The sequence below is a fragment of the Anopheles coluzzii genome, chromosome 2, assembly GCF_943734685.1.
Source record: "Anopheles coluzzii chromosome 2, AcolN3, whole genome shotgun sequence".
Lineage (NCBI taxonomy): Eukaryota > Metazoa > Arthropoda > Insecta > Diptera > Culicidae > Anopheles > Anopheles coluzzii.
The window spans coordinates 124,867,836-124,882,168 of NC_064670.1; the positions used below are offsets into that span (position 1 = coordinate 124,867,836).

The following is a 14,333-nucleotide window of genomic DNA, read 5'->3' on the forward strand; positions in this document are numbered from 1 at the left end:
ACCAACACACACACAAGCAAGTATTCCGCGCGGGGAGGGAAAAACTATGCAGCGTCTTCTGTGTGTACGTGCGCTTCCTATCTGTCTGTGTGAGTGTGTGCAACTGTGTATGGGTGTGTAGAAGCTTTTCGAAGGTTTCCCTGCCCACCGTGTCTCGCAAGCAATTTCACCTGGCCGCTTCGACGCAGAGGTGAAAGATATTCAGGAAAGAAAGTGTAGCATCGTCATCTCACCAACAGAGCTTGTGGGGGGTTGTGAATGAGAGAGAGAGAGAGAGAGAAATGGTGTGTTAAACCAGTGAGTGAGTGAAAGAAAGGCAGTAGAAGAAAGTCGCTTTGCTTCGTCGTCGCCTGCAGCCGGCCACAATTTCTCGACACCACGGTGAGAAGACGACGTGTCAGGTTGCGAATAACGATCGCACTCTCTGTATGTGATCGGAAATCTTCCGACCCGCGGGCAGGGTGAACAGTGGACCGGTGGAAGTGGTGTAAAGTGTGAAAAGGCTTGGGAAAAGTCGGTGAAACTGGAAGGTGCGTACGTCAACCACCCGATAAGACCTCGAGAGAGGGTGTGGTGTGTGTCTGTGTGTGCTAGGCGATCATGGTAAAGTGAAGCGGGTGAGGAGAGCAGTGGCTTCAAGTGAAATCGAAGGTGAAGGGGCTTACGGTGAACATAATCGGGGTGGGTAGTAGTAAAGAAAAAGTGACCCCGAAAGTTTTCACCGGCTGTGCAACTTCGTCGCGTTATCGGAAAAAATAGAAACCTGTCGGATAATAAAGTTGACGCCGTAAGCGGGGGGAAATACTTTGTTCCCTTACTGGAATCATCCAATAGTGTTTTTATTATTTTCAGTTTAGAATCTGTCAACTAACTAAGTTAAATAAAACCAAGTGTCACATTGAAACAGCATCGAGTGGTGAAGTGATTTAACAGCAAGAAAGCGTGAAAGTGAATGGCGGCAGCAGCTGCAGTGATTTGTGCAAAGAATTTATGAGTGAAAGAAGAAACGAAAGCCCAAGTTTATGCCATTGCCGTTGTACACGCGCGTTGCATTGAAAAGTGAACGTGCTAGCAATTGGGTGCGAAATAATTCCCGCAGCAGAATAATTCCAACTCTCAGCAGGAACCAACGGGCAGGAAAACGAAAAGTGAGTGAGCAGAAGCAGAAGAAAAGAAAAAAAAGTTATATTCCAGGTTCGTCGCTTGTGCGTTGTGTGCGCTCCGCACCGCACAAGTCTTTCGTTGTTTGGAGGAGCTAAATCTTGCTCCGCGCACAAGGCAAAACAGGAACGGAAAGAGGAGGCAGAGAGAGAGAAAAGAATCTGGAAGTAAAAGTGAAACGCCCGTCCGGACGTGCGCACACACACACACACACATAGTGCGCACAACGCGAGCTGAGAGGTTCTCTCTTTCTGCACGCAAAGGGCCGCTCGTCCAGCGAGGAATTCCAACGTTCGATCGATCCCGCAGCCATCCCACTCACGCTCACACACACACACACACTTGTACGTGTCGCGGACAGCGCACAGCATCCCGTCAGCGGCGCGTCCCTTCACATCATTAAGCACGTCCCGCAGGGTGCGTGGAGGAACGATCATTTATTATTGGAAAAGAACAGGTACGTTCAGCGTTGCTTCGTTCGGCGGTTGGGTTCGTCGCCTTGTTCGACGCAAGAGAAATGCTTTCATTTTATAGGTCAGTAAACGAACCGCCTCCAGGCTAGGCTTGTCAGATAAGAGAGCGAGAAAGAGGATGCCAAAAGGGGGAGCAGGGTTAAGATAGCAGGGAATCTCCTCAACTCTCACACCCATCACGATCACCCTTCGATCGCCCGGTGTACGAACTCTCTCATATGGACGCATGGTGCGTATGGGGTGGCTTCACCCCTGCGGAGGGATTGTCCGTCGTATTTCTTTTACCCCTTTGTAATTTCAATGGGTGCTGTAAGGGTGTGTGTGTCCCACGGGTTGCTATTGTATGGGTTCAGAGGATCGCAGCTCTTTTATTACGAGCCGTACCGCCGGCAAAGGATCTCCCCTCTCAGCCAGCCATCGTATCGAGCTCAGAGCTTTGGAATGTGAAAACGAGCTTTGTGGCGTGTGTTTTGATCGCGCACACACACACACACCCGCCCTCTGCTGTGCACGGACATTCAAGTACCATTTATCTCGCCCTCTCTCGTTCACAATGTTTTGGATTCATCTTCTCCCACCGAGAGACAAGAAAAAGGTGTGGATGGGTTGAGCGATTATACACAATATAAATAAAAAAGCGGTTGGAAAAGAAAACGATTAAGCCTGACCTTACCGATCCATGAAAGAGGCGACGCTTTCGGGCCGACATTGTACCTACTGACATTGACACAGCAAAAGACTCACAATGAGGCTCACGTTAAGCTTTCTTTCGGGAAGCATTGATTTGGGATTTCGGCCGTTGATGTTGATCATCAAATATACGATCATGGGAAAGAGATTGCATTCTAAACTCAAAGTGATATAACTTATGCACATATGGTTCTTATTCGTTAACCGTTTGTTGAGTGTCATTTACCTTACAATTCAAGCTTAGATATTAAATTAATCCATCTCATGATCTTGACATAAACTCTTTGGCGTGCATGTCGCTTTTCACACTCACCCTCACCTCTAACTTTTCTAAAAGCCTCTTTGCAAAACCCCCCTTTTGCTGCACTTCTCTCTGTCTCTCCTCCTCTCGTCACCGTTCTTCGACACGCCGTCATCGAAAGCTTTTCTTTTCATTTTACGCCAACAGCATTTCGCAAACACACTCACCCCGTCAATACCCTGTTCCTTTTCGCTTTTTATGTTTTTACTGTGTTTCTTTCGCGTTGTGCTTCACCGTACTTCACACAAAACCCTTCCCTTCTCACATTGCCTTATTTGTTTGCCCTTTTGCTACTGTCTTTAAAACACTTTTCACTCCATCCGTGCGAATCTTGAGACGCGTAAACGGGTACCAAATTCGTTACTGCCTGCTTTTCATGTGCCCATTTGGCGAGAGCTTTAAAGTTTTATTTTATAATTTAATTATCTTTTCCTGTTTATTGTACTATGGTGTTTCGCCATTTTTTCTGTCGTGTAATTTGACAAATAGTTTCGCAAATTTGCGCTCCCGGTTGGGTCGAATTAGTTCGTTTCTATGCCTATTGCTGTTTTGCTGCCATTGTCTTGCAGTATAGCGTCTTGTGACTCTCTCGCGATCGTGCACTGCCCGTGTTTTACACACCATTAAAAAGAGACAGAAAACCCTCCGGCGCATATGTGTCCGGGACCAGCACTTACACACACACACACACACACACACATACACAAACATACACCGCCTCATGCTCTGGTGGATTCGTCGTTCGAATGGTGAAAGATTTTGTTGTTGTCTTCTCCGAGGCGCTTTTTTACACGCCAGTCGGATCTTGCTGCGAGATCACTCCACGATCGCCCGTCACTCTCCACAATCACCCCCCGCAGAAAGGGAGAAGGGGAGAGGCAGTGGATGGAAACTTTCTACTGCACCTCGTACCACTCCATCACTTCCCTCCTTCTCTGTCTTCGCGTAGTGGATGGAGGCAGGGTTTGTTTCACCTTTGCATCACTTTGCGCTCATGATGCTCGTCAATGTCGTCCCGCACACGCCGTTGCGTTGCGTAGTCGCGAAAGTGTATTGCGGAGGCGCACCAGCACTCACAACAACAAGCAACTGAACCATTCCATTCGCGCCTCCTCTCATGTAGAGCAGAGCAACCTCGAGTAGTAAAAAAGCAGAGCTGAACTGGAATGAACCGAGCGGCAGTCGAATGTTTGTAATAGCTTTAAATTAATCTGTGCTCAGACCGCGGACGTTCGACTACTGCTGCCCCCGTACTGCCCGGCAGAGTGAGGCCGCTTTCTTTGGCTCCTTATACGGAGGGATAGTATCTTCCTTTTACGGACACGATCAATCGACTGCGCGATCGACTTAAGGGTACGCGCGCGCGTCTCGCTCGTCCGATTAATCATCCTCGCTTCGTTAGGGGAACGAGAACCCCCACACTAAGCCACACATGATTTCCATTGTTAGAATACCTCACCGCGATTAGTGAAGCCAGCACAAACAGTTTTGAATCGGTCCTTAGCGTCGTTTTTTTCTACTCGTTTGCCATATAATGACGATTAACGGTGAGCATACTATCAGCCACTAGAATCGTGAAGAACTTCGGAGTTAGGCGTTAATCCTCCGCCGCACACGCCTAACAAGATGGATGGCTGGTGCTTTTCGGTACACTTATCATGCACAAATCAGACACAGAGTTCCCGAAACCTTCGCCCGGTGTACGGATTAACGGGAGCGTTGTGTTCGCTGACGTGCTCTTTGATATTCCCGAACCCGAACGAACAACAAACTGTGTTCCGTTAAATGTTCATTGTTTTTCGGAGTTTGGGTTGAAGCTGTGATCCTCAATCATGCCCTATCTCAAGTGCCATCGTTTTGACATAACAAGAACACTTGTTTTTGTTTGGGAAATAGAAAAAAAAACCCAGTTGAAGTATGATAAGTAGTACGCGAACTGGAAGAGGGGAGAGCCTAATCTGGGTGAAACATATTTCATTCCTCACACTTGACATGGAAAACAGTGGTCCAGGATGGTCGTTGCTGTTTTTTTGCACCAGGAAGTGGTTTGGCCTTCATCCGGGCCCGGATTCCAAATCAGGAAAACCTTGGAAGAGGTCAAGCGCATGCGAATCGCAGGAGGAAAACAGGAAATCTAAACGAAACGACTCCGTCTCCTGTCACCAGCAACAGTAGCAGCAGCAGCAGCAGCAGCTACAGGAACCGGTACTGACTCGGAGGAAACGTTCCAAAGGGGGTTTCCTCTCCATACACACACGGAGATGGAGTAAAGCCTGGCCATTAAAGTAGCACTGATAGCGGTACACGAACTCCCGGCAACGACTCTCTGTCGCCGGCCAATCGAAACGGCACAAACCTTGGCCTCTCACTTATTTCTTCTGTTGGCGTTGTACGTTTAACTTGAAGTCCCTGTAGAGAAGAGCAAATAAGTGCACGAAAACAACAAAAAACAAACCCAGCAAAAGCTGTGGAAAAAAGCGACACGTAAAAAGCATATAAAAAAGTGAAATACCGTACCGTCGTCGTGTGGCAAGTGGCCAATGCCTTCTGTATCTCTCTCGCTATCTCTCTCTCTATTACTTGATTTTGACAGTTTTCTTTCTCCACCACACTCACACACACACACGTACGCGTGGCCGCAGGTGTAATGTGCACAGGAGATGTATGATTATTGGGGCGAAATTCTTCGTGCTTGAAGGAGTTGCAGTTTGTGCTTTCTTTATCGCGGCCTACTACTGTGTGGTCACTACTACTTTCGCTCCGGTTGGCCGTATGCTGTGACCCGTAACAACGCCACTCTGAGACCGTGCGATGTGGATGTGTGAGTTGGAGAAAAGCACACAGAAGCAAAAAAAAAAACAGCTGTGACCGATACAGTTCATTAACTTCGCTTTTGTGGCTAGTGGCGGTTTTCTACGTTTTAGATTATTAACAAGTCATCTGACCGTGCCTAAGAACACCCAAGTCTCTTAACAAGCTTTCTAGGCTCGATCATTAGATTTTAACGGCCTGCTGGCTGCTCGCCGCTTAGATGATTATCTCACCTCACTTCTTAGCATTTTTGTGCAAGTTTATTGCACACGTGTCATAAAACCATTTCTACCTTCTTTCGCGCCACACACTCGACGATGGCCGCAGAAAGAAAGTGCAATAAAAGTGTGCGCTTTGCGAAGGATAAACTGGAACTCCACACCGCGCTTTTAAGGTCAATGGCCATGTTTTATGAGTTCCAGACCGCCTCCCCATCCCTGCACGGATTCCAATCGAAATCGATAAGCGCTACAAATAATTAATATATTTTAGCACACTGTTCCGGACGACCGGACCCCGGGCCCCTTTCGATTTTACGTTCCCAAACCGCTCCCCCGGACCAAAAGGAAAGATCGAATGAGAAATGGCATCTTCGGAAAACCTGTTTCACGCGGCAGAACATTTATATTGCTCCGGTTATTATTTTTGCACGCGGTTTCCCCTTCAACTGGCGGATCATTCTTTTTGGTGAAATCGAAATGCGAAATTTTGAGCAAGAAAAACCCCGAAACTTTCACTCTAGCTGGAAATGCAAAACTAAAACAAATGTCTGGCAAATGGCAAAGTCCCTGAGCCCTGAGCGTTGCAGCAACAACTGGTGGTACGCGATTGGCTTATTGCAGCAGTTTGTTCACACAACGCAACAGCCCTCGCCGAAGGTAGCAGCATAGATGCATTCAGTTAGCCTCGATAGCGTACGGTTGCCCGCAACCGTTGGTGCAAACACAATTGTCGTCGCCGCTGGATCCGGTTTAGTTCCCTCCAAGTGAACTCCCGAGCACACCATCAGGGCAGGCAGGCGGGGGTACACGTTTGATAAAAACACAATTTTACGCATGGCAGTCACACATGGCAGTGGCTCAAGAAACGTGCGGCGGCGCCGTGTATGCTCACCGAATTTGCATTTCGTAACATGCGCCACCCACGGTCCCCCCTTCTATTGCTCTTTCTCCTGCTGCCGCTCATAGCAAAAAAACGGGGTTGAGTTGCAATGCTTTAAACAATGCCGAATGTGTCGAAATATCATCGTCATCGTCGTCGTCGTCGACCCGGACACGCACGCTGACGCTCGGTCTCTGACGCAAGCCTTTCTTGCAAGCTCCCCTCGGGTACCCGCTCTTTCTTTCGCTTTGCTTCATCACAATATACAAGCTGCAATAAGTTAGTCATCGGGAAAGTACCGCCACGCAACAGCAGCACGAGAAGGCCGTTGCAATTTTTGCCCACCGAACCAACCAACTCAACGAAGGGAAAAAGAGTAAGCCAGATCCCGGACTTTGAGTTCCACCAGCGCTCCTTTCTCCCTGTACAGGGACTGGGACTGACTCCATCCGCAAATGCAAAACAACACTCCAATACCGTACGAAACGTGCTCGGAAATGTTGCAACCAACCAACAGAAAAGCGTAGCAAAATCTCCTTTCGCTCGCTCGAGTTCGAGTTATCCGAGCAAAGCAAAAGCAGCAAAACTCTCAGCTGAAAGCTCAACCCAGCTCACTGGGTAATGAGTTCCGGGTGAGTAGGGAAAAAGAAGATATTCAATTAACGGGGGTTTGTTGCTGCTGCTGCTCCCCCTCGGGGTGCTACCGAGGGGCGCAAACAGAGCACGGCCAACGACCACGGTGCGATCTTTGCTTTGTGGAGCTGGTGGAGCGCAATCGTGGGACGCAGATAACGCGTGTGGGGTTGAGGAGTTTAGTGCCGAAAAGCGTATAAAATTTCCACCTATCTCTGTTTCTCGCCCTTCCGTGCAGATCATTGTGGCGAGATTAAGGTCATGGACTTAAAACTAAAGCCTTAATAATGTAATTAACTCCATAATGCAACACCCCCAAGCGCAAGCGAGGAAACAAACGCTTCATCTGCGGGAGGAAAAACTTCCCGTACACCATCGATCGATCGCTTTCCAAAGGCGTTCGATCGATGATCGATCTGTTGTTGTTTTTTCCTTCCTCTTTACAGCACCCATCGTAAGAAAGTAAGAGTAAATTAAGCTTGAAGTCAGGTAACCTTTTTTTGGGGGGTGAACCACGGTTAAGGAAATTGAACGTTTGGGTTGATCGATCAGCACGATCACACCGCCGGGTTCGTCGCTTGTCGTTACTGCACCGCTTCTTTCTCGACTGAAGGGTGTTTGAAATTCGAGTGGCAATGCGCGGGAGTGGTGCCTCAAGTTGCAGAGGGTTACTCAACATGCACGGAAAGTGAAACTAAATGCGCAGCGCCAAATTCATAGCCCTGGGGGAGGGTGTTAGTCACACAAACACAGCTCCAAATTGAAACTCGGGACACGTTGATTGCTACTTCCGGAGGATGAGGAGAAACGGACGACGTGTTTTCAAATACAGTTTCGAAAGGTGTGCTTTCCGAGGGGCGTAAGAGAGTACCAGCCGTATGATGTTATGTAAATCATATGTGCAGACGTTATTAATATTTTAATCATGCTACGAAGCAGCGTATATGGAATTATTAAAACATTTTCTATTGACATTTTGATTCGCATGCATTTTAACGTTATTTTCTAAGCATCAGTGATCGCTCATCGTTGGTACACTGAACTACATTGAATGCAATTTTGCGTTACGGTGATTGAATTACTTCAACCTGTGAAATAATAATTCCTCGGGAAATTTGAAACCTCTTTCTCTTAAATTGAAACGTTTCCCTCACACGATCAACACGACGCACCGATATACACACACACACACACACCACGGTGATAGCCAACGACGGGAGGGAACGAAAAAGAAACGGTTTCTTGCCTTGTTTACGGCTCAATTGGATTGAAATCTCGTCTTACGTTCCCTTCCATTTCCATTTCCTATTCCCTGGCCCGCATTATCGGACGGAACAACCAACCAGCCCGAGTCCACGCCAGACCGCCATTCCGCAAACACCAGCAACAATTTAGCCTTATTTTCCTCGCCGCACGCGCTCGTGGCCCGTGGCTCATGGTGATGCACTGTTATTTGAACTATTTCATGACCGGAATATCATCGATCGGTCGAACGGTCAGCCGGCGATCGCTCGAGCCCGATGCTGAGTTATGAGTTCCGCGCTATTATGGATGCACCGCGGGATTTCCGGTCATCGGCACTTCCATCGATCGTTTGTGTGTGTGTGTGTGTGTGTGTGTGTGTGTGTGTGTGTGTGTGCGTGTGTGTGTGTGTGTGTGTGTGTGTGTGTGTGTGTGTGTGTGTGTGTGTATACACATTTGCATCGACACATTTTTCCGAGGAGTAAGCAAATTGAAGCCCGTTTCTGGATCACCAAAAACCGCGTGCCAGTGCAATGAAGAAAAACGAAACGAAGCTTTTCCGAACCATTCCCATGTGCGGTGGCGATGACGGTGGAGGAGGGGAGGCGGTACAATTGGATGGAAAATGCGCCCAGGCCATTCCTCGCCCCACTCGCTCACGAAGTTCGAAAATGCCGAGCAAAAAGCAAACGGAGAGAAAACGCACTGGAATTGAGTTTTTTAGCACAGCTCGCCCTCCGAATGCTGCGCCAAACGCAGGAACAGGTTGCATTTGCTGGTTGCGCGGTCGTTATCTACCCGGATCGCGTGCGGTGGGCGAAAAGTGGAAAAACAATTTTGCTCTCTCCCGCCGAACGTTTGTGTGGCGGGTTTTGTTTTGGGGTCAGCCGCCATGATTTGCGTTCCTGGGAGCTAGCTAGTGTGTGAGAGCATACGAGAGGCGAGATGTTTACATTGCGCGCGCGCGCACGCGTGTGTCCGCAATTCGCATGCCTCACGATCGTACGATCCAGATATGATCCCGAGAAGCAGCGGCAGCGGCATTAGAAGGATTATGGAGGTTATTTGTGAGTGGTCGGCTTAATTTTATCGAGTGTAATAACTAGCGCCTTATCAAGGGGTGGCGGAGAGAGATTAAAAGTAATTCTAATCCCGTACCTCGCCTACATCCCACGTTTTCAAACTTGTTTGCAGAAAATGCGGCCAATTGGGATTAAATAGAGTGGCCCAGTTTAAACACACATGAATCTTATCTATTTATGGCAATGTTTTTTTCTTTCTTCACTTTCTGACAGATTCTTGCTCCATCCCGAAACAATCCTACGCGAATGTACTGCGCCGGGAAAAGATGAGCGTCGAAAGAGCGCAGCAGCTCAACACGGCAGCAGCAACAGCAGCATCAACACCATCCTCATCTAGTAGCTATTGCGGTGTCTTACATTTCCCAGCAACTAAGCGAAAATAGGCTCTCATCTAGTAGGCCGCTGCAAAAGGAAGAAACGAACGGACGTCTTCTCGACAAAAGGGAGGACGAATCTAATTTTAAGTAAGAAGCGTCCCACAGAATCTAGCAGCAATCATGCTAGCCAAAAGACACACTCGCTGGGATGGTCCCGCAAGAGACACACAACAGATGGCGTACATCTACCGACTGATAGCAGCCATGCTGGTCGGCCTCTGCCTAAGTGCGGTGGCGACAACGGCAAGCACCTTTCCAAAGCAATCCCCTAGCTGTAACTCCCCACAAGACTGCACCACCTCCACCACCGACGCGTTGGCCGGCAAATCGAAACGATCGGCCATCATGAACGAGCTTACACCGCGATCGGCCAGCGGCGACCGAAGCCTGCTCGCCGTCTCCTTCGACAGCAACAGCAATAGTGTGCTGGAGGCCACCGGTCCGTCCGGCCGCAACGGTAAGGATCTGCTCGACGAGTCCTACCAGCGCACCAAGGAGCTGGCCATGAACATATCGAACGTTCAGCGGGCCGTCCTTGCCTCCCAGCAGAACCGTCCGCCCGTGTTTCGAGTGCCGGGACCGGCACCACCCCAATCGCAAGGCAGCCGGCAGAATCCGAACCCGGACATACAAGACATCATTACGGGGATTGTGAAGCTGCTGAATGGTAATGTGAATGTGCACGCGAATCCTCAGCCCACTAGGCGCCATTCGGCCTCACGCATCAACAACCGAGGACCTCCGCGTATATCCGAAGCTCAACCGCTGCCGAACGAGTACGAAGGAGAGCTGGGTGCACCGACCTCCTCGCGACCTTTGCTCCAACCGGACCAGCAAGGCCAGCAGCAACCTTCGGGCCCTCCACAGTCGGGTCCACGGCCAGACGGTCATCCGATAAGGCCCTTCCTCACCGGAGTTCCCATCCCGGAGCAAATTGTACCGTCCATGCAGCAAACCTACCGACCTGGGTTCGTGTCACAGAACCGTCCGCCCTGGCAGAGACCGAAACCGCGACCACCGATATCTCCCAATCGACGACCTATTCCACCGTACAAACCGTACCCAACGAGTCTCGACTATCGACCGGACAACGGGCCCAACACGGGTCCGATTGCTATTCCTACCAACAACGACGGTGGCAATGCGATCGACAACGTAACGGAGAAGGTCATTGAGGATCCACCGTACGAGGCTCCAGCAAACTATCCCACAACGACACAGCAGGGCAACACAGGGGAAGTAGATCCAGAGCAGGAGTACACGACTACAACGAGCACATCGACAGCGACGTCGGAAAACGATCAACAACAACCAATAACTGGTCCACCGAAGCGAAAGTCCACTCCGAAACCGACGCCACCGACCGAGGTACAGTACACGATCGAGTCGGCAACGAGTGCGGCCAGCGTGATGCCTGCGACCGGTCCGAACGGGGAGGTGTACGATCCGGAAGTAGTGCCCAGCGTGTACGAGATCAACTCGATCGAGTATCTCCCATCGAGCGGTGTGCTAGAACCGACCCCCTCGACGACCGATGGCATCATTGCGACGTCCAGCACTGCTGGAATTGAACCCTCGAATGGCGGAGATCATTCGCCAACGATCACTCCAACGCCCACCCTGGTGTTGACGAGTGAAACGATCAAGACAACGACAACGACCACAACAACGACGACAACAACGACGACTACAACGACGAGTCCTGCTGGTTTGCCACACAGCACGACTTCGGACGTGATTGCACCATCGAAAGCTTCGCCCGAGCCGGCCAAAACTTCCGACTATCGGTTCCAACCACGCCCCGGACTGGTGCTGGACGATCCGGACTTTAAGCCGGGAGGCGGTGCTGCCGCCGCTGGTCCTGGCAATAGTAACGCGATTCGTACGCAAAACCTGCCCCCATTCGCTAACCGGCCAGAGATCTACACCGCTCCACCGCCGGGAGCAGGATCGGGCGCACCCGGTGGACGGCCGCCGAACTATGGCGAGATCTTCGACGTGACACTGTCCGCCATCCAGGGTCCTGGGTCGGGTGGGTCCGGATCACAGCAGACGATCAAAATCAATCCGTATTACAACCGAGGACAGCCGGGTGGTGGTGCTGGTGGTGGACCGGGAGGCGAGGCAAGCATCATCCTAACAGGCACCGGCACCGATGGGTTCGTCTCGATCGATGGTAAACGATCGTACATCGATCTGTTCGGCACGGAAACGCAACGAAAAACGCAGATCCAACCCACTGCTACCCGCCCCGTCGGTCCGATTGCAGCGACGGAACGGCCAAAGCCACCGAAGATTGGTCCAACGCCACCGGCCCTGCAGCCCGGCATCATCGGTACAGGATACGCTGTGCCGGAAACGGAATCCCCCGTACACGCCGGACCGATCGGATCGAATCAAAAGCCTCCTTCGAGTGGTGGAGCGGCAGGCGGATCGGTTCATCGAGCTCCCTCCGTACATCAGAGTCGTCCGAAGTATCCGGGCGCGATCGGACTACCACCGGTGCGTATCGACACGTGCATCGTTGGGGATGATTCTACGTGCGATCAGGCACAGAATGAACGGTGCAAGACGGAAAATGGCGTTTCGAGTTGTCACTGCCGGCCCGGGTACGCAAGACGCAAGCACCGAGAACCTTGTCGACGCATCGTGTCCTTGGCACTGTCGATGCGCGTGGACAAGATCTACGAGCGGCGGATCCATTGGGACGTGTCGTTGGCGGATCGAAGCAGCGAGAAGTATCAGCAGCTAAGCTACGAAGCGATTCGAGCGGTAAGTGATCTCCCCAAAATGTGGCCTTTCCTTCAATTTCTAACCCAATTTCCTCTCTCTCTCTCTCTCCGCTCCTCTCTAGATGGACTCTGCCATGTCAATGACGCCGTTCTCGGACGAATTCCTGGAGGCACGCATCAACGGCATCTACACGGTCAATCCGTCCAGTGGGTCTGCCGCCTCCGGTGCCTCTTCCGGTGCCGTCTTTGTCAACTACACCGTCAATTTGGATGAAAATGCGGAAACACTGCGACCCGCGCTTCGGTCGGACATTCAGCGCCATCTGCTCGGCGTGATCCATCGGCGGAACAACAACATCGGCAACTCGGCCCTGTACGTCGAGGCACCGACCGGGGCCGTCTCGAGCGTACAGGACGTGGATGAGTGTACGTCGGACGAGCTGAACGATTGTGACGAGGAAGCGCACTGTACCAACCTGTTCGGTACGTTCCGGTGCGAGTGTAACGTCGGCTTCCGGGATCCGTGGGCCGACCAGCCGCAGCGGGCGGGGCGAGAGTGTCTGTCCTGTCCGGAGTCGTACTGCACGAACCGGGGCACCTGCAGCTACGATAATGCGAACAATCGACAAGTTTGCAAGTGTCTTGGCAGTTACTACGGGACGCAGTGTGAGATCGATGGGGAGGTGCTGGGTGTCGCTGTTGGTGCCTCGGTGGCCGCCGTCATCATCATTGTGCTGACGCTTATCTGTCTCGTTATGTGGAGGTAAGGAGGAAGCTGGCAATCCCAATGGTTTGAGCGCATTTTAACGGCAACTTCTCTCCCTCTCTCTCCAACAGCCGGAAGTGGCAGCGGGAGCACAAAAATGCAATGGGCAGCCCGGTGTTTGGGTATCTGGGCAATGGGCAGGTGAAGACACCGGTCATGGGACAGGCACCGTACCAGGTGACACTGGAGGATCGCATGCGGTGGGCGCAGATTGCGGACGTAATGGCTCAAGCGAATCATTACGCGGTAAGCTACATCGATGTACGCAACCAGAGGCGCAGTTACGCGGAAGGGCACTAACCTTACTTTCCCCTTTGCTTTCTTACCAGGCTGAGCCCGTTGCAGGACGTCCATCGTCGGCCATGTATGGCTATCCTAATCTACAGACGATCGGTAGCATGAACACGCTGTCGCTACACGGAACCTTACCCATGCACACCGGTACCTTACCGCCAGTTCCGTTGCCAAGGTAACACAGATGGCGTAGTGATGTGTGTGCTCAGCTGTCATTCACTGAACACTTTCCTCTCCACAGAACCCTTGGACTGAACCGAAATGGCATGCGAACGTTGGAAAACTCCAGCTCGAGCGAGGAGGAGGACCGGGCCGATCTGCTCGGCCGCAACTTCAATGTCCCCCGGCCAAAGAGCCGTAGCAATGCGAGCGTTACGGTGAGTTTCTGATTTAATTCCTCCCCCCCCTCCTTCTTTACCCCTCTAAATGCCCTTCTCCTTTGCAGTCCGGCATCTACTACGACGTGGATTACGCACCGACGGGAGCGGAGCAGCTGTACGGTGGGGGAAGCACACTCGGCGGCACGATAGGGCTGGGAGGGCAGATGGGCGGTGGTGGCGTCGGTGGAGGTGGAATGGGTGCTGGTGGCACAACGAAATCGCAAAGCAGCATACCAATGAGCACCTACACCTCTTCCGGCCGGCCATTACAATCGACGTACTACAAGTGA

At 51.2% G+C, this 14,333-nt stretch overlaps 1 protein-coding gene across 2 annotated transcripts; it reads left to right on the top strand.

Moving 5' to 3' along the window:
- The first annotated feature begins 856 nt into the window (after window positions 1-856).
- LOC120949099 (mucin-5AC) lies at window positions 857-14,333 on the top strand. Of its 2 annotated transcripts, none has more exons than XM_040366113.2 (7): window positions 857-1,618; window positions 9,708-12,643; window positions 12,726-13,366; window positions 13,441-13,630; window positions 13,699-13,838; window positions 13,905-14,040; window positions 14,109-14,333. In XM_040366113.2, the coding sequence occupies exons 2-7, from the start codon at window positions 9,992-9,994 to the stop codon at window positions 14,331-14,333; spliced, it is 3,984 nt and encodes a 1,327-aa protein (XP_040222047.2). In that variant the 5' UTR covers window positions 857-1,618; window positions 9,708-9,991. The 2 variants fall into 2 exon arrangements, with proteins under 2 accessions (XP_040222047.2, XP_040222048.2); XM_040366114.2 differs by having other exon boundaries at window positions 13,441-13,615.